This window comes from Diplotaxodon limnothrissa, linkage group LG13, assembly GCF_057381915.1.
Source record: "Diplotaxodon limnothrissa isolate DT_005_m linkage group LG13, D_limnothrissa_male_GT1.1, whole genome shotgun sequence".
Classification (NCBI taxonomy): domain Eukaryota; kingdom Metazoa; phylum Chordata; class Actinopteri; order Cichliformes; family Cichlidae; genus Diplotaxodon; species Diplotaxodon limnothrissa.
The window spans coordinates 33,304,175-33,315,796 of NC_140608.1; the positions used below are offsets into that span (position 1 = coordinate 33,304,175).

The following is an 11,622-nucleotide window of genomic DNA, read 5'->3' on the forward strand; positions in this document are numbered from 1 at the left end:
CTGTCTGTACTTCATAAACTGCTTATTTTTACTCCAGGTGGAGCATCCAATTACAGAGTGTATCACTGGCTTGGATCTGGTGGAGCAGATGATCAGGGTTGCCAAGGGTTACCAACTGCAGCACACACAGGAAGATATCCCAATAAATGGCTGGGCCATTGAGTGCCGTGTCTATGCAGAGGTAGGTGTGTGTGTGTGTGTGTCTGTGTGTGTGTGTGCACCTGTAATGGTAACTGAGATCACATGAACCTTACTCGTTTACTTTACCACACAGCTTTGCAAACATAGTTGAAAATACAGCACATAAAATATGAAGATGATCCTTTATTTTGCTAACGTTGGGACTGCAGAAAATATAAAAGCAGTGCAATAATTAAAAAATAATTTAAAGCCTTTGTTTAAAGACAGCATCTTTGTTTTGTTTTATTTTAGTTACATTCAGTCAAACTTGTCGTTGCTCGTTGTCCGCCGACAAGAATCATTTCTGAGTGAAACACGAATAAAAGTAAAAACACCCAAAAATCCTGTTTCCTCTGGTAGGACCCTTACAAGTCTTTTGGTCTTCCTTCCATTGGACGCCTGTCTCAATACCAGGAGCCACTCAACCTTGACAAAGTGAGTCGATCAGTCAGTTTTCTTTTTAAACACGCGGTCTGCCAGACGCTGTCGTTTCCTGGCTCACTCTGCTTTCCTCCAGGTCCGTGTAGACAGCGGCATTCAGGAGGGAAGTGACATCAGCATCTACTATGATCCCATGATCTCTAAGGTCAGTGATATATTGGATACAAAATGTAACCATTCAGTTCCAAAGTTTATTTGTATCAGATCTTTGAAGGAGGTCGCTGCTTCACAGATGACTGCTGGTAAGACGGCTGTCGCAAACTCCCTTTACTCGTGGGCCACATACAGCCGTGGGCCAGACTAGTAAAAGTCCTCTTTCTGTCACCGTAAACAAGTTTCTGTGTTTTCTACATTTAATCCTGACCAAAAAAGATAAATACAATGATAAAAATGAAAAGGTTGAGCGATGTCAGTCGTGCACGTTAACGGCACTCAGTCAGGCCTTCAGTAAGAGTCACGATATCACGTTGCCAGAGGTCAGACAGCTTTCAGGATGGCAACAGAAGTCGGTCACTTACAGCAACCAAGGTTTGTAGAGGAGCATCTCTGAATGCACATAAGTTGACCCGTGAAGCAGATACAGCAGCAGACGACCACGCCACCTGCCGTGTCTGTCAGCTAAGAACAGGAAACTTAAGGCTACAGTGTGCACAGGCTCACCAAAACTGCACAAAGCTGAAAAGTGTTCCCTGGTGACCAAGCTTGTTTAAGGCTGGGGGGATATTTTATTGGCAGTCTTTGGGCCTCTTAGCACCACCCGAGCATCATTTAAACACCACGCCAACCCGAGTGTTGTTGCTGACGATGTCCATCCCTTCATGAACACAGTGAACCATCTTCTGATGGCGAGCTATCCTGCTGGAAGCAATCGTGTCACCAAGCTCGGATCATCTCAGTCTGGTGTCTTGAATATGAAGATGAGCTCACTGCACTCAGATGACCTCCACGCTCATCAGGTCTCAGCCCAGCGGATGTGGTGAAATGGGAGACTCACATGATGCTGTTGTGTCAGTGTGGACCAAAATCTGAGGATTGTTTCCAGCACCTCGTTGAATCTAGTGTACGGCTGAGGACACAGTGGGTAAGATGGGGTGTTTGTGGAGCAGGTCGTCTACTAATCAGAAGCTCGGTGCTTCAATCCCTGCTCCGGCCTGCTTGCCAAAGTGTCCTCGGTCAAGGTACCGAACCCCGAGTTGCTCTTGACACGTTCATCAGAGTCTGTAAGTGTGAACGTTTGATAGAAAGTGGTGTAGTTGCTTGTGTAAAGATTCTTATTCAGCACTTTTCTGCTCTCAGTACTCAGCCCTTGAACAGGAATTGTGCTCATCACTTAATATACGACAGGACGATACCAACATGCACCGCGTATCCAGGAATTAAACACCTTACATTAAATCAGTGCATGTGTTTAAAAGGAAACGGGTGAGAAAATTTCACCTGTGTGCTCTGTGAGGGTGCAGGTGCTCATTCTCAGTTATGGGATGTTCTGTTTCTCTAGCCATGTTAGTGATGATTCACAGCAGCTCCTGATGACTGGTTCAATAATAACATATTAATATTCTCTGATATCAATTTGTAGCTGATTACCTACGGAGCTACACGAGCTGAAGCTCTTGGTAGGATGGAGGACGCTCTGGATAACTATGTGATCAGAGGTGGAGTACATGTTCGTAGTCTGTCACTAAAACAACATTTGTTGGGTTTTATTTCTCTAAAGTTGGATCGTTTTCTTTCCAGGTGTGACCCACAACATTCCTCTCCTGCGAGAAATCATCACTCATCCTCGCTTTGTCTCTGGTCACATCAGCACCAACTTCCTCCCAGAGGTTTACCCTGATGGCTTTAAGGGCCATCAGCTAGAGGCAGATGCAAAAAGGGAGCTGTTGGCATCAGCAGCAGTGCTCTACATCGCTGCTGAGCTTCGTTCAGCAAAGGTCCTCAGCACCCAGAGGTGAATGCTGCAGTACTTGTTGCTTGGTGCTACGTGATGGGATTCTTGGGAGAAAGTAATAGGGCTGGAGTTGTATCCTAAATCAAAGTGCAGTCGATCACGGTTCAGCCTGAGTGGACTGGCATTTATATAGCTGTTACTGAGCACTCACAGTACTTTTAAACTACAATCCACATCATCTCTTTCATACACACCAGCAGATTTTCATATACTGCATGATATTTTGTTGTCTTAAACATTAAAGTTAAAGTTCTTATAATAAAGGGCATTATTATTAAAATTAACTTGTCAGTTTCGTTTTAGCACGTCTGACATCTATAGATCCAAACCATTATTCTGTGTCCCATCTCTCAGTTATGGGGTCACTGCGTTAGCTGACCTCAGGAGCAGCGATGAGGCCTCGGTTAAAGTTTGTTCATTTCAGGGTGGCCTCCACTCCTGTGGAATGCAGCCACTGGGAGCTGTGTGTGGAGCTGGGTGAGGAACGCCAGGATGTGCAAATCAGCAAATCAGGAACTGTTTATACTGTGAGTATTAAAGCACATCTGTTCTCGTTCATTCTTGCTGTACTAGAAAGCTGAGAAAAGGACAAACCTAAGTATGTCTGTGAAGGTTCTCAGTCATCCAGGTCATCGTAGTCAAAGGAGCTTGCAAGGAAAGCGTCTGGACTTCTTTTCACTTTAGAGGAGTGAAAGAAGCCATCTACGTCCACTGTGAGCGACCATCTTTGAACAGAGGCGGGGTTTACGACACCAACTCTCTGCCATCTATAATCCAGTTTTGAGATTCCTCCCCAGACGCCTTAACACCCACTCACATCCTGGGCCATCTGACCTCAGGAAATCAAATGATAAGGTGGGGCCAGGTTTCACAATGAACACACCCGAAACTCTGGCTGATTGGGACCCACGCCCAGTTTCACACCTTGGCTCAGGCGATTAGAGGATCATCAGGGGGTCCTTTTGTCCCTCTGTGGGGGGAAACTCCCACTAGGTTTAAATCTGGGACTCTCCACCATTTGACCTTAGAACTGAAGAAGCTTCTCGGATGAGAGGTGAAACGTCTTCAAGCAACTTAAAGAAGTCCAGACGCTTTCCTTGCAAGCTCCTTTGACGACAAACGTAAGTAGTGAATATGGCCATCACAGCAGATGGCCCCGCCCCTCCCTGAGCCTGGTTCTGCTGCAGGTTTCTTCCTGTTAAAAGGGAGTTTTTCCTTCTCACTGTCGCCAAAGTGCTGCTCATAGGGGGTCATATGATTGTTGGGTTTTTCTTTGTATGTATTATTGTAGGATCTACCTTACAAAGCAGCTTGAGGTGACTGTTGTTGTGATTTGGTGCTGTATAAATAAAACTGAAGTGAATTGTGAGCATACACAGAAGTGTTAAACAGACGGGCAGGTCTGGCCTGTTCCAGTTCCTGATTTAGCCTTCTGTAAAAAGGTGATACCTGTCTTGATGATATAACGTTATAAGCTTTCACTGTTTTCTGTTCCTTTATAATTTTACTAACTTGTTGACTCTTGTTTGTGAAGAATAATAATGTGTGGTGTGACCTTTTTACTTACAAATATGTACAAAGAACACTGAAGACATTCACTTTCAGTTTGAGTTCAGAACAGTTGGCAGGAGGCTCCATCTGTACTGTAAGTGCAGTGATAGAGGAAACCCAAAATCGCACAGTCCACTATCAACAGCACTTGGTGAGGAAAAGCTCAGACAGAAGCTGCCATCTGCTGTGACTGGTTGGCTGAGAGGGGAACTGATGGGTACAATTTATCACACGCAGCAGCGGTGTGTATAGACCTGGGGAGGGAAGTCCTCCAGTCTGAGCCCACAGCAGCATTACTGAGAGCTGGATCACATGACCCTGATCCATGGTGACTCCTAACGAGGCTTTATGAAAAAGGAACGTCCATCCATCCATCCATCTTCATCCACTTTATCCGAGGCCAGGTCGCGGGGGCAGCAGCCTAAGCAAAGAGGCCCAGACCTCCCTCTCCCCAGCCACCTCCTCCAGCTTATCCGGGGGAATACCAAGGCGTTCCCAGGCCAGCCGAGAGATATAATCTCTCCAGCGTGTCCTGGGTCTGCCCCGGGGCCTCCTCCCGGTGGGACATGCCTGGAACACCTCACCCAGGAGGCGCCCAGGGGGCATCCTTGTCAGATGCCCGAACCACCTCAGCTGGCTCCTTTCGATGTGGAGCAGCAGCGGCTCTACTCTGAGCCCCTCCCGGATGGCCGAACTTCTCACCCTATCTCTAAGGGAGAGGCCAGCCAACCTTCGGAGGAAGCTCATTTCTGCCGCTTGTATCCGCGATCTCGTTCTTTCGGTCACTACCCACAGCTCGTGGCCATAGGTGAGGGTAGGGACGTAGATCGACCGGTAAATTGAGAGCTTCGCTTTTACACTCAGCTCCCTCTTCACCACGACGGACCGGTGCAGCGTCCGCATTACTGCAGCTGCAGCCCCAATCCGTCTGTCGATCTCCGGTTCCCTTCTCCCATCACTCGCGAACAAGACCCCGAGATACTTGAACTCCTCCACTTGGGGCAGGAACTCATCCCCGACCCTGAGTGGGCACTCCACCCTTTTCCGGCTGAGAACCACGGCCTCAGATTTGGAGGTGCTGATCCTCATTCCCGCTGCTTCACACTCGGCTGCGAACCGCTCCAGTGCGAGCTGGAGGCCCTCACCCGATGAAGCCAACAGAACCACATCATCCGCAAAAATCAGAGATGAGATTCTGAGGCCACCAAAGCGAAAGCCCTCCACCACTTGGCTGCGCCTAGAAATCCTGTCCATAAAAATTATGAACAGAACCGGAGACAAAGGGCAGCCCTGGTGGAGCCCATCACCCACCGGGAACGAGTCCGACTTATTGCCGGCAATGCGAACCAAGCTCTTGCAACGGTTGTATAGGGATCGAATGGCCCGTAGCAATGGGCCAGACACCCCATACTCCCGCAACACCTCCCACAGGACACCCCGAGGGACACGGTCGAATGCCTTCTCCAAGTCCACAAAACACATGTAGACTGGTTGGGCAAACTCCCATGCACCCTCAAGTATCCTGGAGAGGATAAAGAGCTGGTCCAGGACGAAAACTGCATTGTTCCTCCTGTATCCGAGGTTCGACTAGCGGACGAACTCTCGTTTCCAGCACCCTGGCATAGACTTTCCCAGGGAGGCTGAGGAGTGTGATCCCCCTGTAGTTGGAACACACCCTCCGGTCCCCCTTCTTAAAGATGGGGACCACCACCCCGGTCTGCCAGTCCACAGGTACTGCCCCTGACCTCCACGCAACATTGCAGAGGCGTGTCAACCAGGACAGCCCTACAACGTCCAGAGCCTTCAGGAACTCGGGGCGGACCTCATCAACACCAGGGGCTCTGCCACCAAGGAGTTGTTTAACTGCCTCAGTGACCTCGCCCCCGGAAATTGGCGGGTCATTCCCCTCATCCCCAGACTCTGCTTCCTCCTCGGAAGACGTGTCAGTGGGATTCAATCAATCAATCAATCAAAGCTTTATTTGTCACAAGCAGGTTGCCCTGCAGTGACAATGGGACCCCCCCCCCGACCTTGCACGCATAACACAGACATCACATGGGGTTACAAGTCGGAGATCGGTAGCATTACAGAAAAGAACACTGAAATGTACACAACAACGGGAGGGTACAAGAGGAAAAAAAGAGACCTCCACTCATGCTGTGCTTCCATGGTAGGACAGCACGAGAACAGGAAACAAAAAAACTCCTCTGCACAAAAAAAGCACATGAATGGCCACAGCACAACATTGTGAAAGACATGACAAGCCACAGGGTTGGGTAGGGGATATCATAACACAATAAACACAGTGTGCACATCTGATCTGGGACTGCTGCAATCTTTCGACTGCACCACCAGCTGACCCGATGTCCACATCATGGGGGAGGTAAGCATCGAAGGCGTTAGAAGGGGAGGGGGGATGAGTGAGTGATTATCAGTGTAAGTGTGTGTGTGTGTGTGCGTGTCCATAGTTCAGCTGAGACAGTGTCCTTCGCCCTATCAGGCTAAGTAAACAGTCCTCCAGCCAATCCAGGTGGCCTTGCATGGGATGGGAAGAATAGTCATCACACAGTCGTTTTCAGGGAGTGATTGTTCGGCTCCAGCCTTGGGCCTGCAGCTGGCGCCGTGGTGGTGTCCGCATTACGATGTTGATTTTGTTGATTTTTCATGCAAGCAGCCCAGGAGAATTTCAAGCTGCTCTTTAACACTCTGACACTGGTCTCGCAATCTCCCGTTGGAGAGCCGCGAGCCTCCCCATGATGGTATCAAACTTCTGTTCCATGGTGTTGTCATTCTTTTGATTCTGAGACCTCACAACTGCAGTGATCCGTTCCGCGATGTGTTCCAACTTTCAGCCCGCCGCCTCTCACCAGGGGCAACTCCAGACTGAGACAGAGTCCAGCCCCTCTCCAGGAGACTGGTTCCAGAGCCCAAGCCATGCGTAGAGGTGAGCCCGACTATATCTAGCCGGTACCTCTCAACCTCACGCACGAACTCAGGCTCCTTCCCCACCAGAGAGGTGACATTCCATGTCCCTATTGCCAGTCTTGGCAGCCGGGGGTCAGTCCGCCAGGGCCTCCGCGCCTGGCCGCCACCCGGCACACAATGCACCCGACCTCTATGGCGCCTCCTGCAGGTGGTGGGCCTGTGAGAGGATGGGCCCATGTCTCCTCTTCGGGCTGTGCCCGGCCGGGCCCCATGGACTAAGGCCCGGCCACCAGATGCTCGCCCTCGGGCACCCTCCGACTGTCTCCAGGGCGGGGCCCCGGTAACCCTATCCTGGGCAGGGTAAACTGTTCCCTCGATGTTCTCTTCATAAGGGTCTTCTGAATCGCTCTTTGTCTGGTCCCTCACCCAGGACCAATTTGCCATGGGAGACCCTACCAGGGGGCAAAAGCCCCCAGACAACATAGCCCCTGGGATCCCTGGGACACACAAACCCCTTCATCACGATAAGGTAGCGATTCAAGGAGGAAAAAGGAACGTTTTAAGCTTAATATTGTGACCTTTTCACAGTTTCGCCCGGTTCGTAGATTGCTCAGGCCTCCAGAAAGAACACCGGCGACTCAGTAGTCAATTCCCAACACTTTTATTAATCCACACTCATTGATCACACCTATTGATTACACCTTCTAGAAGGGAGATGTACAGGACCCCGGAACTCCTCTGCAGATCTCAACTCCTTTGTCTGTTACATGCAGTTTTGTATCAGTGACCCCCCTTCTAAACCCTCTACAAGGTGCCATAAAACTAAGTACTATGTTTACATACTTTCGTGTGTGTGTGTGTGTGTGTGTGTGCGCGAGCCTGTGAATGCCTACATGTGCGCGTTCCCGCGTGCCTATATGAGTGCTCGTGTGTGACTGTGTGCGCATACCTGTGTTTATATGTGAGTGCACATGAGTGAGTGTGCGTGTGGATGTGTGTGCGTGACAGTTAAAACACTGTGGGGGTAGGTGACTCCCTAGAGGTCATAAAAACCCATCTCCCTTCCAGACCACAGTTATCCAGTTACAAATGTTGAGACCCCCACCCAAACATCCTCTGGGGAATTTCCACTCAGTGGGGAAGGGGTCTCCTACAATCTACTCCTAAGTTCACAACACAATGAGCCCTTTATTATATTAAGGGCAGTGTCAGTGTCTCTACAATAGTTCTACATTCTATGATAACACATTTCTAAACTCTAAATCAGCTAAACATTCTACAATATCAAGACTAGAGATGGTGTCAGTCTCATCAGTCCACACTGGGAATTCCACGGTGGGTCTGATTAAATGTTATCGCTAGTTAAAGTCCTCGGCTTAGCAGACCTCTAACTCAGCTTGGCTACAGAGCTGGGGTTGTCCTCTTAGTGATGAGGTGAGATGTCCCAGTTTAGGGTTGGGTTTGTTTGTTCATCTAGATTTAAAAAACAAACTATTTTTCCTGGCTTTCCACTCCACCTTACAAAATATCTGCTTTTAATGCACATTTAAAAATTATATCAAGGAGTCAAACTTCTGCTCTTTTTCAGAGTATCCAGTATGCAGTGAGGAAGTAATACTGGTAACATGATAACTGACCTCTGTGGCAGCAAAGTTTATCTACACTGTGTCAGGAGACAGAAACAGAGCATAGAAAAAAGTGCTTTTGCAAATGGGAGTAAATGGGTGAACGAGGCAAGTTACAACGAGTAGAAACGAGCTAAATAAGAAGCAGTACGTTCACACAGCAGGTCGAAAATAATCACTACTTTAAATTCAGTTACTTGACCTTTTACATAGAAACTGAGCCATGGGGTGGCAAGCACGGGAAAGGGTGTATCTAATAAAATGGCAGGTGAGTGTATTTGACTGCAGATTAAGTTTAATATGAATTTAAAGATTAGTTAATAGGAATTCAAGCCAGAATTTGTCTTGATTGGAAAGCTATTGGTGATCATCAGAAGTCCCGATTCATTCAGATAATAAAACAACAGTGTGAGCATTGTGTGATGTGAAAGAGTGGCCCTCCAGTTAGACTGTGTTAACTGTGTCTGCAGGTGGAGATAGATGGAGCGAAGGTGGAAGTTTGGGGAGCGTTGAATCTGGCCTCCCCATTGCTGCCACTCACAGTCAACGGCACACACAGAATGCTACAGGTAACACAGCTAAGTGTTGGTAAAGAGACCTCAAACGGATTGGAGCCATGGTGATATGGTGGAAAAGTGGTAAAACCAAAATGTCTGTCCATGTGGTGCAGCTTTTATCAGTGCACTCAGTTACTTCATGCCTCATTCCTGCCTGACCCTCTGAAGACGCAGCAAGTTTTTTTAAATAGTTTTTAAACTGGGGGACACCGGCGTCTTGGCAGAACAAATTTAGAACAGAAATGTGCTAAACTCACCAGTAACAATAAAATAATGAAAGATGTCAGCTGTAATACAGATAACGTATTCTCTCTTTTTTATAGTGCCTTTCCAGAGATGCTGCAGGAGGGATTGTCCTACAGTACCTGGGCACCTTGGTAAGACTGAATAATTCAAAATGTAGGCTAGTGGCTGTATGTATGTATGTATGTATGTATGTATGATCAGAAGAACTTTCCATGTTATTGATATATTGCAGTGCCAAACATCCCACTGTTCCCCATACGTTTCTTTTTCTTGTAAATATATATAGTTTAAGGTTCGAGTTCTGTCCAAGCTGGCTGCAGAGTTGAACTCCTACATGCCAGAAAAAGCTTCAGAGGACACGAGCAGCATCCTGCGTTCACCGATGCCGGGAACAGTTGTGGCTGTATCTGTCAAACCTGGAGATACGGTAACACATTCCAATATGTACACATCGTTTAAATGCTGTTTAATGAGTTCATAGTTCATAATGGGGAAAAGCCTGTTGTAGTTGACATGTTGCTGGTAAGACTGTGCAGATGTGCAGAAATGATTAAGATTCAACATTATTTTAATTCTTAAGCATAGAATCAAAGTTTAAGTTGGTGAGTTTTTGAATGCATGCTGCAGCCTGTGAGTGTATTTTGACATTTCATGTTCTTATATATTCATAGATTAGAGTCACTGAATGTTGTTGGGCGTTATTTTAAATGTATGGGGTTTTTTTCTCCCTCTGCAATCACACCAAACAGTTTTACTCCAAAACTAGACTGTTTTATCTGTTTAATCCATGTTTTTATCTTCAGTTCACTCACATTACTCTGTCAGGTTCTCATAATTGTCCATGTTAACATTATTCATATTCCTCAGAAACTGGCGATGCTGCCCATCTTTCACTACCAGCGTAATGCTTAAATGAGGTCAAGCACCCTGTGTATGAATGGGTGAATGAGGCATGTTGTATAAAGAGCTTTGACTGCTCAGGTAAAGTAGAAAAACACTATAAGACCAGGTGAGCCAGGAGATTGAGCCTATCAGTGAAAAGAAAGGAAAACCATTATTTTTGCAGTTAACAAAATGCCATCAGTTTGTCACAAGAAACATTTGGAGTCTACGTGCTGCCAGTCTCTGTTCAACAGGGCTGTCGCTCCTCGTAGATGGCAGCCTGAGCTTCAAATAAATCTCTTGAATATGCGCATGTTGACAAATGGTGCACGGAAGGCAGCAGGAGTAGCTTTTAGTCATCCCTTCTTAAACATTTACATTTACAGTTAAGCCATTGCTTTTACACACTCTGTTTTTTTTTAGGTTGCAGAAGGTCAGGAGATTTGTGTAATTGAAGCCATGAAGATGCAGAACAGTTTGACTGCTGTCAAGCAAGCAAAGGTAACAGGAAATGTGACAGTTACTCCCATCACTAGATTTCAGTAGTATTATCTAGGTCGGGGGGTCAAACTCCGGTCCTCAAACGCTGGTTTCTTCAAACTTCTCCATGGTTCCTGCTGCAACACACCTAAATAAAATTAATATGTGATTAGCAAGACTCTACAGTGACCTGACTGCATGCTGAGGAGGCAACCCCTAACCCTACTCAAGTAAATTTAAATATATATATATAAGTAAATGTTTTTAGAAAAATGTACTTCTAAAAGTTTGTTTATTGCACTCATGAGCTGCTGTAACATGAATCAAATGGCTGAACTGCCACCTCAGCATTCAGTCAAGTTCTAGTCCAGACAGACATCGGCCCTGAAAGACTGGAGTGTGACATCCGCAATCCAGAGCATAGAGTTTAAGTGGTGTGTTTGTAAAACTGTAAATGCATTATTTAAAGTTTGTGTTTAACTGCACGTGTGTCCTTACAGGTTAAGAGTGTCCACTGTAAGCCGGGCGAGACTGTGGGGGAAGGAGACCTGCTTGTGGAGCTGGAATAAAACATGATCTGTTCCCTTTGACATGTGACTTGTGTGAACTGGGACAGATGGAGTTGAACTGTGTCACAATGTTGGTGTGGGTGCTCAGTTGTCTTGTGTCTTTGATTCAGCTGACTGTTCCAATTACTCTGTTGTACTTAGGTTTTACTGCTTAATAGATATTGTTGTTGGTAGGCCAAACACTGAAATTTGGATGAACTGACTGAGAAAAATAA

At 46.9% G+C, this 11,622-nt stretch overlaps 1 protein-coding gene across 1 annotated transcript in view; it reads left to right on the forward strand.

Annotated features, from left to right (window-relative positions):
* The window catches only part of pcca (propionyl-CoA carboxylase subunit alpha), a 37,489-nt gene extending 25,867 nt beyond the window's left edge, over window positions 1–11,622 (forward strand). Inside the window, exons 13-23 of the mRNA XM_085368982.1 lie at window positions 38–181; window positions 541–615; window positions 698–766; window positions 2,201–2,276; window positions 2,359–2,572; window positions 2,997–3,099; window positions 9,144–9,242; window positions 9,554–9,607; window positions 9,763–9,903; window positions 10,782–10,859; window positions 11,339–11,622. Of these exons, the coding sequence (XP_085225108.1) occupies window positions 38–181; window positions 541–615; window positions 698–766; window positions 2,201–2,276; window positions 2,359–2,572; window positions 2,997–3,099; window positions 9,144–9,242; window positions 9,554–9,607; window positions 9,763–9,903; window positions 10,782–10,859; window positions 11,339–11,407 (1,122 nt within the window). The 3' untranslated portion in view covers window positions 11,408–11,622. The remainder of the gene's footprint in view (window positions 1–37; window positions 182–540; window positions 616–697; window positions 767–2,200; window positions 2,277–2,358; window positions 2,573–2,996; window positions 3,100–9,143; window positions 9,243–9,553; window positions 9,608–9,762; window positions 9,904–10,781; window positions 10,860–11,338) is intronic.